Here is a 16,028-nt window from a genome sequence, read left to right as displayed (position 1 = left end):
ACGTGATTTCTTCATACCGTACAACTTGCAAAGTTCCAGAATAATCGCATTCTCGAAAGACCTTCCTTGGTCAGAATGGATTCTTCCGGGAATTCCATAATGTGTAAACCAGGAATCACGCAAAGTCTTGGCCACTGTCAACGCTGTCTGATCCCTGCAGGGCACTGCTTGGCAATACTTGCTAAATACATCCGTGATTACTAACACATCCTCGTAACCACCTCTGCCCTTATCCAGCTTCAGAAAGTCAACAGCTACTATCTCCTGGGGCCGAAATGCAAGTAGATGCCTTTGGGGAGGGCAGATAGCTGGCGTAGGTACCTTTGACATAGTACATCTATAACACTTCTTGATGTAAAGTCTTACTTCCCCACTCATTCCTGGCCAATAGCATCTGTCTCTCAGTAGGTTCACTGTTCTGTCCACTCCTTGGTGGCCCCATCTGTCATGAGTCAAATTCAGCATGGTTTCTCTCAACACTTGGGGTACTAACAGCTGTCGTACCTTGCCAAGAATGGCATCATCCACCTCCCTATACAAGACCCCTCGATATTCTCGATATCGTGACCACTGTCTCAGCCATCCAGATAAACACGGCATCGAGGTATCGAAGTCCTGACCAGGCATCCATCCCTTCTTCCACAAACGCGAGACCTCTTGCAGAACTTCATCTTTCTCTTGGAGATCCGCAAGCTCAGCATAGCTGTAAGAGGGCAATACATTGACACTGTGCTCTTCACTAACCCTTCTCACCTCAATCTTCTGACATCCTCTCAAAGAAGATTGATCATCCTTGGGTAGCTCCGTAGAACATGTCACCTCACTTAGCACTGATGCGACTTCTGCACTCGACATGTCTTCTGGTCTCCTACTAAGAGCATCAGCGCATCGGTTACTCTTACCCGACCTGTACTTCACCTCTATATCAAAGGGTGCCAGTTGTGCGACCCATCTGGACTCAGTGGCTCCTAACTTCGCTGAGTTTAAATGCGCCAAAGGGTTGTTATCTGTCAACACAGTACAGTGAGCTCCCATGAGATAGGGTGCAAACTTTTCCGTCACAGCCCATTTAAGGGCAAGTAGTTCAAGTTTGAAACTGCTCAAGTCTGCATAGTTCTTCTCTGCCCCTCGCAAACTCCTGCTTGCGTATGCGATAGGATGGGGTCGACCATCATCTCTTTTCTGAAGTAAGCATGCCCCTAAGCCTTTCAGGGAAGCATCCGTCTCCACGATGAAGTCCTTGTCAAACTTGGGGTAGGTAAGCACTGGGGCACTAGTAAGTTGCGACTTCAAACTTACAAATGCATCTTCTTGTTCTTGTCCCCACTCGAAGTCTGTCTTGCTGCTTTTCCCTTTCAGAGCAACCTTATGCAGAGGACCAGCCATGTGAGAGAATCCTTCCATGAAGCGACGATAATAGGATGCTAATCCTAAGAACGAGCTAACTTCCTTGCCATTCTTGGGTCGTGGCCACTCCTGAACTTTATTCACCTTTTCAGGATCTACCCTGACTCCTTCACTTGTTACTACATGTCCAAGGTACTTGACCTCTTGGTGGAAGAATTCACACTTCTTGCCTTTCACCTTGAGTCCGTTCTCTTCAAGTCGTGTTAAGACCAAGTCCAACCTCTCCAAATGCTGCTCAAGAGTAGAAGAGAACACCAAAATATCATCCAGATACAATATAACTTGGCTAAGATTAAGATCTCCCAGAATATACTCCATCGTTCTCTGAAATGTACCTGGACTATTACAAAGTCCTTGGGGCATCCTGGTAAACTCGAAAAGTCCCCAAGGAACTCGGAAAGCCGTCTTGTCCACTGATGCAGGGTCCATCACTACTTGGAAGTAGCCATGTGCTAAATCCATTGTGGAGAAATACTTGGCATCTGTCAGTGCATCCAAAGTTTCCTCTATCCTAGGTAATGGAAACGAATCTCTTACAGTGCGTTCATTAACCTTCCTGTAATCAATGCATAATCTGAGTGATCCATCCTTCTTCTTCACAAGAACAATGGGGCTTGCATACGGACTTTTTGATGGGCGGATTATCCCTTGATCCAACATCTCCTGGAGCATCTTCTTGACATCATTGACCAACGTTGGGGGTATGCGCCTGTAAGGGAGCCTAATCGCAGGTCCTTCAGTCATCTGTATCACGTGAGGCACAACACTGCATTCCCCTAAATCAAAGCTTCCTGATGAAAACACTGTAGCATGCTTGTCGAGCAACTGTGTCACCAACATCTTAGCTTCGCTGGAAAGTCCGTCCAACTTGACTCCAGTAGGAAGATCCGGAAGACCGTCATCTGTTTCCTTAATGTCAATATCCGACATTACACTTTCAGATACCTTGTCATCTTCTGCTTCTTCTGCAACCACATCACGAACAGAAACCAATATCTTGTCCTCCTCAAGGTCAAGACAAACCTCTTTCCTTCTTTGGACCATTACTGCTTCTGCTACCTGAGTGTGAGATGGTAAATGAATAATGTTCTCCGATCTGTTAGCCAGCAGCACTTCCACTAATTTCCCATCAGGTTCTTGGCACCCTTCTATTGCATTGATTGCGTAGACTGGGCGTGTTGCATCTCTCACCAATATCTCTCCTATTGAATGACCATCTGTCTCTATTTGACACCTTACCCTTCTTATGCTAAAGGGTTGAAGAACTTCAACACACCCAGTCTGTACAGGGATAGGTGAGCAGGAGGCCGCTGTTCTCTCATTCACTTTCTGCTTCGCAGACTTCAGAACATCGATTAACCCTGACGGACCGATAGTGTCAAAGATATTACACCCTATCAGGACAGGATACTCCGGTGTAGTAGCCGTAGCATTGTGGCATGCCCTGTCCGCTGCAATCATAAAACTTCCAAGGAGGGAATATCCTTCCAGGTGTATTGGGACTTCGATGTAGCCCTCAATTGGGATATCTATCCCACCGATTCCCACGATATCTAGAAATAGTCCAGACATTGAGTGCAGCTCCCCCAGATGTACCTTCAGCTGTTCATGGTATACCGAAGCGGGTATTATGGATGTTTCCGCTCCCGAGTCTAATACACATCCTATGTCCAAGCCCCCGATGGTCACTACCGACTTTGGACTTCGTGATACAAGTCTCTTTATCAATGGATCTACTGACCCCTCCTTCTGACCTTGGATCAAACTGATGTTTGCTTGAGAGTTCTCTCGGGTATTCTCTGTACTCTTGTTTAAGGGACAGTCCTTCTTAAGATGCCCAGGCATCTTGCAAGAAAAGCACCTTCTGCTAGATGAACAATCATTCCTGTGATGGCCCTTCTCACCACAGTTGTAGCAAATGAGCTTTCTTCCTTGCCATTCCTTCTGTCCACCACTGTATTCCTTCTGTCCACCACTGTTCCTTTGTAAATTCTTTACAGCCTCTACTAATTCACTCACTTGTCTCGTTAAAGAAGATAGGTCGTCCTTCAGTTCTCTGACTTCATTTCTCTCTGTAGTTGAGGGGGTTGCCACCAGTGCTTCCTGGACTTTCACTTTTGTTGAAGGCTCCTGATCCCTGAAAAGATCTAACACTTCCTCACGCATTTCCAGGAATTTTTTTCCTTTAGAGGCCATCTCTATTCGTCGCAGTTCTCTCTTTATCCCGGTGTCTCTCACTCCCCGTACAAAGTTTTCCTTTAGAGAACTGTCGCGAAGAAGCTCAAGGGCCCTCCTCTCATCTGTAGAGGAGGCTGCCTTTTCCATGCGTGAATACAGTCTCATCAATACACGACTATAATCAGCAAGACCTTCACCTTCTCTCTGGATTCTTGTGTGAAATTCAGCACTCAGTGACTGAACAGATTCTGCAGGTCCAAACAGTGAATTTAGCACATCCACTAGCTGATCAAAGTCCTCTCTTACTGACAGATCCCTACACAGAACTTCTTCCTTCACGACACCGACAAGATGATCGATCAAAGCTTGAGCCTTGTCTTTCCCTTCAAGCCTGTACCTCTTGGCATAAACAGCAAAATCATCCAGCCATTCCTTTAATGAAGGTTCCCCTGGGGCTCTTGGTGGACCTTTAAACTTTTGAAGTTTAATTTTTGGTGCAGGAGTTGTCTGTCGTAGAGCTAGTCCTTGCATGACACCTGTCAACGCCTGCAGCATCTCTGCCATACTCGTATCTTCAGCCATCGTTACAAGGGCTAAATGAAACTAAAACTGCAAGTACAAGTTAGTAAACAATTGGCAATAATTATATTTATTGGCAATAATGACTGTGTTTACAACTAAACTTACACCAATACTTGGAACTGCAACAAATTAATATTGAATGCAAAAAAACAACTTTGACTCGTTAAAGTCCTGTGACACTCCAAGTGTCTTTCTTGACCAAGGGGTTTTTCTCCTTCAGCTGATGAACTCAGTCGTAGCATCTGCGATAATCTGCGATGATCCACAAACATCCGTATCCAGAGCTGCCAACATTTGATTTGGGTAATCAGGGAGATTTCTGAGAGAGCAGCATCGAACGACTTCATTGTTGGCGGGAACCAAGAATGGCCTTTTAGTGCCCCTGGTGGGGGGGGGGGGGGGGCAGGGGGCAGGCCCCCAAAAGCTCTTGGTTTTAAGCCTCTTTGAAACCCTTTTAGAACACATTTTTTCAATGATTTCTCAAAATGGAAGGCTTTGATATGGCACATTTTATTTGCATACAATTGATAACATATGAACTTCACATCATATTTCAGACTATGAACTCCTGTTACCTCTATTGTGAAATGGGGGATGTACTTGTGGAAGGCAAGGACTGGGGTGTGCTTGAGGGTTTTCCTTGAAGTGACTGGTAGGTTGCTTGCTTGAGTTTGCTAAGGAGGTCCTTGCTATACTCCCTTTGGTAGCATGGGACATCTGTGTTGGCAATTTTCTCTGTTAGGAGTGCTTGAAGTGTTTTCAAATTCATTGATCCCCTGAAATCAGTTTTGTTCTTCCTAACAATGCTAAAAACTCTTTCACATGAAGCATTGGAATGTGGTATCACAAGCAAAGATTTCATCACTTTGCTCAGAAGTGTGTATTTCTTTGAGCCATTGCCATCCTCCATCTTTGAAATTGCAGACCATTTCTTGTCTATTCTCAAGTTTTTGTTCAGGATCTCTGGTTCCCCTGAAAAGTCTTCAACCTGGTATTGTGCAAATTCCAGCTCAAGCTTGTCCAGGTCTCCATTCTCTGATTGTCTGTTCAAAATGCAAGGGTACTTTTCAACAAAGTATTGCACAGATGAAAATGACACATCTCTTCTGGAACTGACATCAATCACTTCAGCCTCCTTAAGGAACTTAACATCTAGTGGCCAGGTTTTCAAGGCATAGTCACATGCTGATTCATAATACTTCCTCACCGACAAGTAGAAGTATGTCAAATCAGCATCAAATCAGATGGAGATATCTGCGCCGCAAACTGTACAAAATGCGTAGTATTCGCCTTTCGTAGATTTCCCAACACAAGGCCATTCCAAGTGGTAGTCATCTTTATATTTCTGATAATATTTCGACTTCGACATTGTCCTGGATGATATTTTAATACTCAAACAGAGAGCAAAATACAGCCTTGTTTTGGACAAAGTTGACTTACGCCTTCGGAAGATGCAAGTTATATCGATGCGTTCCCAACGGCAAAGGAGATCAGAAAAAAAAAGTCGGCTTCAAAATCCACTCTGCAGTAACACTGCCATGTTGGTATCAAATGATAATCCACTTAAAAATCACATCGCAAAAGTCCCCAAATCAATCCAAAAACTGATGTTGAAATGTGCAGTTTTTTGGGCCGATCGCAGCAGACAAAGTCTGCTTGTTGTATCAGTGCAACTTCTGGCTGCTCTGACGCGACCGATCGGAAACCGGCACCAACGTACCGGGACGCTACGGGGGCCGGCGAGGAAGCCGCCCGGCAGAGCAAGCAGGCGAATTGCTATCACACAAACACCACTCACATTATCACATGTTCCCAATGGTTTGTTAGATTAGCCCGCCAGTCGTTCGGCGTAACTCTCATTTATTACGCTGTTAAATAAAGTACGATATCACGGTAAATTTATATTCGACGACTGGATAACAGGAAAATTCATATTACAGAATTGCCGTGTGTTTGTATACGTACGTACGAACTCAACATGCTAGTCTTGTGAAACAGTCGTTTATGAAAATAATACAACTTAAAATCTGGAAATCCGGGAGATTTTTGCATGGGGTCGGGAAAACGGGATATTGGGTCAAAATCCGGGAGTCTCCCGCAGGATCCGGGAGACTTGGCAGCTCTGCGTATCCCATCCTCGTCGCCATTTGTCGTAATACGGATAAGGCAGCAATAAAGAAACTTGAGAGCAGCTTGATGGTAGGTTGGGTGATGAGCCCATTTATTTGTTGATCATCATCATCGCATAAAGAAAACCCTGCAAATCAATCAGATGTGCCAAACATAAATACAAGACAAGTATAGATTCTTATCAACATATATCTGATTCATAGTATACAACAATGTGGGCGAGATAAACAGACAGTAAATTATCACGCTGTTGGTTTACATTACATAAACTGTGGCATTAATGTATTCTACATCAATGATAATATAATAATTAAGACAATATCATTGTCTTTAATTAACACATATTATATGAAAGTACATATTCAAAATGCATTAATAAACAACATTATACCAATTAAACAATGTGTGTATTAAATCATATCCTACCCAAGGTCTCTGAAGCAACAAGCCGGAGCAGCTCCCGGCTCCCAAAAGACAACACATGCAGTCCCAGCTAGACCACACTATTAAAGACAGCTCCCAGCAAACCTCGCTAGCATGTCATCTATAACAAATCGTTAAAACATCCTTATAGTATACTAATAACACATTACATAAAGTAACTCATCAATTAAATTATCATACAAAGATTCCATGGGCGCCGCCATCTTTATCACAATATTAATACCATTCGCCCTCAACGGCGAAATCATTACAATCAATTATTCACGCACTAAATACAGGTAGGCGTTAACCACTAACCATTTAAATGACAATTTATCTAAACATCATATAGAATAAATGTAATAACATTTATTTAAACAATCAATGTAATTTGATTAACTGGATACCATATCCCTATGAAGACATACTATTCTGAGTAACGAAAGTTGTCAAGTACAAAATCAAATACATTCCTCTTCCAAAATAATCCTTATTTTCCTCTCCTGAAGAACATAAAAACATTTCATAGACATGTATCAAAGCTTACAATCTTTACTATCAAAGTGACATTTAAAGAAAACAACTTACTTCGTTCAAAGGTGTAAAATGTAACAAGGGCGTTGCACACTAATAGACAGCCCGACACACGCACCACCTCCTTCGCCCGTGGCAAGATGCAATGTGTGCCTACGTATCTGCTATGTCAGGCAGATTCCCGCGCCCACATATAAAGACCTATCACAATTCTATAAACAAAATATCCTTCCTCTTTTTGCTATTCTTGTACAAACACCTTTTGAATAAAGTAAAATTAAGTTATTACACATTATATGCAATCTTATTCCTTTTTTACATAGACTCACAATATAACAATTCTTCCTCAAGATACCAAAACAAACTTATAAATCGAGGAACTACATTTCATTCACCGTATTTTTAAACGGCAGTTTTATGCAAATTATACAAAGTCATTTGCATAAGAAAAACACGTATAAATCCAATTTCCTACATTTCATCCCATAAGTAGTAAAACATATGATTTCAGAAAGTTGCAGCCACTGGAAGGAATGCTTGAGTATTAACGCAGAATACATTAATTATCAACACTAATATACTAGAAAGAAACGCTACATACACAACATTTGGCACTTGATAGAGACAGAAGTGGTGGAGAGAAAGAGAGAGAGAGAACACACACACACACACACACACACACATGCACAGAAAGAGACAGAGAGACAGACAGAGACAGACAGAAAGACAGACAGAGAGAGAGAAAGAAAGAGAGAAGATAAACAGAAACACAGAAAAGGAAAGAAAAGAGAGAAACATTAATGCACATAAAAAGACAGTCAAACTGGAAATAAAAGTTACTTTACTAACTTTCTGAAATCAACTAGGGTTAATAACTTTAAATAAACATCACTAAATATATAATAATGAGTTGAGCTTCAGAAATGGAAAAATCACCCAGTCTTATTTGAATGTTGTGTCATAACAACTTGAATTTCAGACCTGTAAAAAATAACAAGTCAATAATTTCATGAGATACATCAGGCTATATAAATTGGTGAAAATTACAAATTAGACAAAATTCACTCTTTCCCAACACTGAAAAGTCCCAAGCTGAAAAGATAACCAGTTGTGATATCTAAAAGTAATAACTTCAAAGACAAATTTGGGTCACAATGGACAGAAAGACTATCTATTTATTTGAAATACATAAATCTATGTTTTTGATGGGATCTTATTTAAGTAAAGTTAGAACGAGCAAAAAATCACATGCTGGGCTTATGCTCTCTTTCCGTGTCTACGAGTAAAGGTTGATTCTCCGCGCTCTTCAATATCTCTATGTTCCTCTTTGACTTCATCAAATTGGCAGCATTGTCTTGGACGGAAAACTCTTCATCTGATTCACCCCCGAGGGCCTGAATGGCCGACATGGGCTGGTCCTCCACAAAGTTGTTGCCGGCGACGACGGACGAGTGATGGAATCGACGACGGTCAGCGAAATCTTCATTATCCCGGTTTACGCTAGATTCCTCCATCCCCATGTCTTCTGGAAACGGAGCAAGGATCATTTGCTCGGGAGGCGGCGGTTTTTTCCTAAGGAATAACATTGGTGATGGACTTGGTCATGCCTCTTATATTTCACAATTTCAAAAAAAGTTGTATCCCTCCCTCTTTCTTTTCTTTTGTGTCTTCATAAAGAAATTCTTTGAGAAAGTTTTTATTAATATGCCTTAAATTACACATTAGCTTTTAAGAAATAGAATGTACTGTAATTTAAATTCTAGCACATACTATAAAAATGGATTTGGTCCTTTGTCTATAACTGACACTTTTCAAAAGTTTTCTGTTTTGCATTCATGAAGAAGGTCTCTATAAAAACGCAATGATGAGATGCCCTAAATTATAAAAGTATTATTATAGTACTTATAATATTACATAACAATAAACTTTAAATGAGTGGAGGGTTCACATCAGTATAACACATCAATGAAATACCAAAATTTAACTTTATATAAACATGGGCATCTATCTTTACCCTAACTATTTGTGTCAGAACTAAAATCAAGAGAGTTATAGAACTATGTGAGTAAGAGTATGTTTTATAAACGTATTCATTTGTAAGTATTATAGAGGAAACATGAGCATCTTTCTATTGCTTTATTTTTGAAGTTTTAGTATATTTGTACTGCACCATCATGAAAAGTAGCTATATCTATAAAATGATCCACAATATATAATGAAAATTGTTTGATAAATTGTGTCTATTTCTACGCTTTCTTGAGAAAAGATTGTTTTTTTTTGGGGGGGGGGCCCATCACCAATGAAACCATCTAATGAGGAACTATGTTTTCAAACTACGAAGAAAAAGTGCAACTACTTCTAATTCTATACTTCTACTAGGATAAAATAAAACTGGATAAGGGGAAAAGAACAAATTGATAAACCCATCACCGTTAAATCAATGCATCTGCCCACCACCACTTGAAGTGCGTTGCTGCGAATGCTGTGTTGACACTAGATGAGTGAAGCTCTGTCCATTTTATGATGGATGTTTTAATATGCGTTGTTGATGCGGTGCTCCGTCCATCGTAAGGCTTTCTCACGCAAAAAAACATTTACTGGTACATCAGCATCACGCATGCACAGATTCAGGCCAAATCTATTTCAAATGCTATCAATGAAAGTTCAGTCAAACCTGTTTTCATAGCCACCTGTCTATAATGGTCACCTGTCTATAACGGTCACTTGTCTATAACGGTCACCTGTCTATAACGGTCACCTGTCTTTAACGGTCACCTGTCTATAACGGTCACCTGTCTATAACGGTCACCTGTCTATAACGGTCACCTGTCTATAACGGTCACCTGTCAATAACGGTCACCTGTCTATAACGGTCACCTGTCTTTAACGGTCACCTGTCTATAACGGTCACCTGTCTATAACGGTCACCTGTCTATAACGGTCACCTGTCTATAACGGTCACCTGTCTATAACGGTCACCTGTCTATAACGGTCACCTGTCTATAACGGTCACCTGTCAATAACGGTCACCTGTCTATAACGGTCACCTGTCTTTAACGGTCACCTGTCTATAATGGTCACCTGTCTTTAACGGTCACCTGTCTATAATGGTCACCTGTCTTTAACGGTCACCTGTCAATAATGGTCACCTGGCTATAATGGTCACCTGTCTATAACGGTCACCTGTCTTTAACGGTCACCTGTCTATATTGGTCACGTGTCTTTAACGGTCACCTGTCAATAGTGGTCACCAGTCTGTAAGGGTCACCTGTCTATAACAGTCACCTGTCTATAACGGTCACCTGTCAATAATGGTCACCTGGCTATAATGGTCACCTGTCTATAACGGTCACCTGTCTTTACCGGTCACCTGTCTCTAACGGTCAGCTGTCTATAACGGTCACCTCTCTGTAATGGTCACCTGTCTAAAGTGGTCACCAGTCTGTAATGGTCACCTGTCTATAACGGTCACCTGTCTATAGTGATCATCTACATTGTCTCCCTCTAAGAAGAGGTGACATTGAATCCATCTAATAGGCCACTCATCATGCTCAAATTGAACAAATGAAGGCACAAACTTTTCTTGAAATATTGCAGATAGCCGCATGTTATTGTTAACTGCATCCAATTACAATCTTGGGGCATATAACTCCCTTTTATAAAATGGCTCTAGTATTTTAAGCATCGTGATTGGTCAATACGCGTCACATGACATGTACAAATTTTTGATGCAAGCACGATTTTGCAGACAAAAGCGCAAAAAAAGTTATATTACATGTTACCATTGATATCCAACGCGCGCGCGTACGTGTAGTACGCCCCTTTTCTGAGTGCATTGTAATGAGTGCATTAAAATGAGTGCATTGTAATTGTACGCGTAGGTAAGTATTGTACGCTCCATGATCCATCCCAGCGCAGCGCGTGTACACGTAGCTTAGCTATATAGAGTGGGCCAGGGTATTACTAGAAAGCAAATTTTTATTTTACTTTATTTTGCCGTTGACTTTGGGATTTTATAATGAAGCCAGGAATTTCAGCTGTCTGATGTTGACTCATCTCTAGACCCATATGGATTTTATTTTTACTCAAGGCAATGAATCCCGTGAAATTTTTGGTAAGCCTGCAAGGGCTTACTCTAGTCTTAGTCTAGAACCAACATAACACTGGATCTACATGTAACTCTCGTAGACTCTAACTTAATACTTAAGATCTAAACTTTTGTTTGTTTTGCATTTGTGTCGTTATTTTATAAAAACAAATAACGCACTTGACCCTGTTGTGCGAAACGTAAATGCAGTGTACGCTCGGTTTCTTCAGATGGTGCTCACTGTGAACTTGCCGCAAGCGGCTCGTTGCACAGAGTGGCACCAATCTAAAGAAACCTCGCATGTACTGCATTCACCGCTATTGCACTCTGGGCCGTGCGTTATTTGTATAATATAACGCTGACTCACTGCGTTACGTTACGTTTCACAAATTTATGACACTTCACAAACGTATGTTCTCTCAGACTCTTATCACACCCTTGATTGACTCTCATACTTGTCGCATTTAAAAAAAAGGTGTATGTACGCTTTGTACTGGCATTTGATGTACGAAAAACAGAACAAAAATAATAAAAAACAGCACCAAAGAGGATTGTATTCATCATTAGAAAAAGCAAACCAACTCATTCCATCAAGATATTTCAGAATTATTCTACAAAATAAAAAATTTCGCTCTCCTTTTGCTGCCTCACACTCCCTGACACTTACCTACAGACAAGGTGCCTTTGTTTCTACAGAAATCTATAGGGTACATCTATATCTATCTACATATCTCTACTACAACCACAACTAAATTTAAATTGCACGATCCCTCCAAAAATGCAAATTAGTAAATGGAAACTAGTCATGCAATGATTAAGGTACTGCACAGTGAATGATATTTGCGCAAGAGCTTTAATGCTTCACTCATCTACATTAGGAAGATCATACACAGAAATACTAAAATTTATAAATAGAGAGAACTAGACTAGATGGAACGTCGTGCATTCAGTATTGAATGCTTGTGTAAATAGAGTAGGAAGAATACTGTTATACTTTTGACCATAAGGCCGAGGCAAGGCATGGCAAGATAAAAAATAAAGGCCCACAAACAAGAAAGGAGTGAAAGAATGGGAGGACAAGGAAGACAAGAACAAGATAAAGAAAGAGTGAAAGGGGGATGGAGTGAGGGTGAGAAAGAAGGGTAGAGAGGGAGAAATACAGAGAATGAGAGATAGAGAAAGAGACTGAGAAAATTACGAGAGAGAGAGAGAGAGAGAGAGAGATGTAGAGAAAGCAACAAGAGGAAATTTTAGATGGCAAAAGAGAAAGCAGGAAGAATATGAGAAAGGGGCAAAGGAAGAGATACATACTTTAATCAAGAAAGGAGATATATACAAGTCATGTAGAGAATGCATGAGAGAAAGACAAACATTAAAAAAAAGACAACAGCAAACAGACAGATGCATAGAGAAAATAAGTTGATAACCACAGAGAAGGCAAACATAATCTTCAGAATGATGATGCAAAAGAGAGCTGGGCGAACAATAGAAATCAATGAATTAGAGAAAGAACAATCAGGAAAAGAAAGAAAGATGGGGAAGATGAGATAAATGCATACCTGAGGAGTCTCTGGAAGAGGGACTTGATCCATCGGAAAAATTGGAAATCAGCCACGCCCGGTTTGACGCCCGGGTTGGCCTGGCCGATATAGATGTAGATGATTAAGTACACGCACACGTTGGCAAGAGCATAGCCCCAATGAATGGCAAACATGATTGCAACAGATATTAAAGCCTGGAGGAAGAAATGAGGAAACAAAAATACTTAATTGGGTCATAATAGGCAGGGCTTAACACTAACTGACAATTTCGGTTGCCCATTTGTGCAAATAGATTTGACTAATTTTCAATTTTTTACATATACACTGCCACTAGATTATGATAAAAGACATTTGTGCATGTACAAATTTTCACAACTTTGTGATTGGCAGCCCAGACATCTTCTCAATAATTCTATTTTCCTCCCACCCTCAATTACTCTCTTATCATTTCTCTTTTTCCATATCGCTTTAATTAAAAAATTTTCTCCATGCATCTCTGTTTTCCTACCTACATGTATATCCTCTTGCTCTCCTATCTTCTATTCTACGAAAAATACAGCAAGACTATCCCTTCAATGTATCACATAAGGAAGCAAATACCAAATTTTAAGATTGCTCGACAAAGCAACTTCTTCTTTGTCTTTTAGTTGGTTGCCTGAAGAGATGTATGGTGGCCCTTGGAAACCGCTAGTGTTGAGCTTTGTCTCTGTTTACGAGACATAGATAATCTGATTTGATCATGAGGTATTATGCAGTGGTCTCTAGATTCTTGTACCTTTCCCACAGACATGACTTTATAGGGTATACCTACACCTACAAGTGAGACCCATCAGTTACAGAATCTTGAATACCAGGAAAGAGGCTACTTTCAGTATTACAAAGTTTTTACACCTCATCTTTTTACTTTTACACAGACAGGGGATACAAACATATCTCGTACTGATGAACTGTTACAGAGTAACTAGACTTTATTTTGCACCTTATATACAGCTATGATTTCATGAATACTTACACCTATAAGTGAGACCCATCTGTTACAGAATCTTGAATACCAGGAAGGGGGCATGCGAGTTATCTCTGTACTGAATGGACCTTTGGATTCTGAAGAAGAAGAAGAAGAAAACAGAAGAAAGTTCAAATCATACTGAATTGAATAATAAACTGTACTACTGGTATGTAGCTTTTAAACTGTATCAAATAATTAAAGAAACCAGTTATAATTGCAAGGTTTTATGACAGCACACTTTATCACAGAATTTCAAAAATTTTCCTTTTATTTTTTAAAGGCAGCAAAGAGTTGAATTAATTCCATCCACTAAATATTTCGAATTTCTGCTGGTGTTAATTTTGTAGTGAATTAGCAATGTGAAAATCCTGCACAATATCTGTTAATAGGCAATACAAAAATTCTGTATACAGTAGATTCTAGCTAGTACATATTCATAAACAATTATGATTTCAGATACTACATTTTACAAGTACAAGCTGAAGAAAACCGAATGAGATGACCACAAAATGACACAGTAATGAATGTTCATGGTCGAGCCATTTATACACAGAGTTTGGCCAACCCGGTTCGAGTTGGACACAATATGGCGACGACTGCTTTGTTGGAAAAGCACAAAACAAAAGAATATACGCCATGTTGAGACCCAGTGAAATCAAGTTGGTCAAACTCTGTGTATAGATGGCTCTGATTCATGATGTGTGCTTACCCCCTCTATTTTCTGAATCAATAAGTGATTCTTTATCACTAATCCCCACCACTCCTCCTCCTCCTCCTCCATACCCGTTCCCTCCGTTTTCAATCGACGCATTCTTCTCGTTATCCAGCTCCTTCTTTTCCCCCTCCACGCCAAACGCTTTCTCCGCCTTCTCGATATCCTGCTTGAACTCCGTCAGCGAATCCCTGCGGTTCGGCTCGTCATCATCGTCGGGTTCGTTGACGAGGGCGCCGTACGAGTTGCCGTCCTGTCGGTTCTTGTCGATGACGTGGGAGAGGAGGCTGTCCTTCTCCTTGCCGGGGTCGCCGCCCACCCGGTCAAAGCTCATGGCCAGGGAGAAGTAGGCGTAGTCGATGCCGGCGTAGGAGAGGAGGAAGGGCATGGTGACGATGGGACCTAGGTAGTTGACCTGGCCGATGAAGATGAAGAGGATGGCGATGAAGCAGACGAGAAGCTGGGCTATGATGGGCTCTTTATTTGGCCCTTTCTGCATGTGGATGTAATGTTGATAACAAGATATGTTAATAGTACATGTAGATGTCTTGCCAGTACATGATACAATACTTGCTGCTCATACCAAGTATGAGGACTTCAAAAAGACAAACAAATTGATGATAAATCCTCCATGACGAATAAGGTACCAACAAGTATAATAAAGTTTAGCCTGCAAAATATATTGGTCCTTGCAATCCTGGTATAGTGCAGGGCTAGTGTGAACAGCCAAAGGCATATTTAAACATGTGGGTTTAATCCACTTGTACAAAAAACAACATTGCAGTGTGCTTTATATTTGTACATTATGTAACTAACAAATCAGGGAGTATACACAGGGGTCGGTGTTGCATGAAGCTTTTTCCTTTTTCCTGACATAAAATTGCCTCTTGCCCATCACGGACAATATGATTTTTCTGTGATCCAATTACAGAAGAATTTGCAAATAGCATTTTTCTTCACATTTCAATGTATAATCTAGGTGATCATGGTTTTGAATAGTCCTGAATATAAACATCAATTTTTAAGGTACTGAAAGTCTTGTTGGGGGGGGGGGGGGGGACAAATTGCAGTGACATCTGACCTGTTTACTTTTTAAGGCCAATTTGGCCTTTACTCTGATTTTCATGTGCAATACTTTTTTAGAAGTCCTTCCTTAGCCAGAACCTTAACCATGAAAATAGATCTGCTTACATTTCTTTAAGCAAAAGACTTACCCCATGGCCCAGGACTTTAATGATGGGAATCACGTTCTCGTTGGCTATACACTGAAGGATTCTGGGTGCTCCGTAAAGCCCTCCTAAACATGATGATAGAGACGAGATGTACAGACCAAGCAGCCATAGAAATCCCACCAGTGACACCTAAAAAGCAAAATCAAAAGCAGACACTGAGATATCAAAACAATATTCTTGATTGATTGACTGATTA

General features: G+C 40.7%; 1 protein-coding gene and 1 long non-coding RNA gene across 3 annotated transcripts in view; both read right to left on the bottom strand.

Moving 5' to 3' along the window:
* Positions 1–6,360: 6,360 nt before the first annotated feature.
* LOC115920057 lies at positions 6,361–7,729 on the bottom strand. The gene is made up of 2 exons (XR_004062150.1): positions 7,309–7,729; positions 6,361–6,841 (listed from the first exon to the last, which is right to left on the bottom strand). It is a non-coding gene; the product is annotated as an uncharacterized LOC115920057 (long non-coding RNA).
* A 730-nt stretch (positions 7,730–8,459) lies between these two features.
* Positions 8,460–16,028, bottom strand: part of LOC592204 (solute carrier family 12 member 8) — a 29,079-nt gene continuing 21,510 nt past the window's right edge. For both annotated transcript variants that reach the window (XM_011663723.2, XM_011663724.2), the window contains 5 exons: positions 15,815–15,961; positions 14,598–15,093; positions 13,895–13,983; positions 12,901–13,076; positions 8,460–8,826 (listed from right to left, as the gene is read on the bottom strand). In XM_011663723.2, the coding sequence (XP_011662025.2) occupies positions 8,499–8,826; positions 12,901–13,076; positions 13,895–13,983; positions 14,598–15,093; positions 15,815–15,961 (1,236 nt within the window). In that variant the 3' untranslated portion in view covers positions 8,460–8,498. The remainder of the gene's footprint in view (positions 8,827–12,900; positions 13,077–13,894; positions 13,984–14,597; positions 15,094–15,814; positions 15,962–16,028) is intronic.

Source organism: Strongylocentrotus purpuratus, unplaced genomic scaffold, assembly GCF_000002235.5.
Source record: "Strongylocentrotus purpuratus isolate Spur 01 unplaced genomic scaffold, Spur_5.0 spur5_scaffold_7, whole genome shotgun sequence".
NCBI lineage: Eukaryota > Metazoa > Echinodermata > Echinoidea > Camarodonta > Strongylocentrotidae > Strongylocentrotus > Strongylocentrotus purpuratus.
This window is presented reverse-complemented; position numbering and strand designations above follow the sequence as displayed.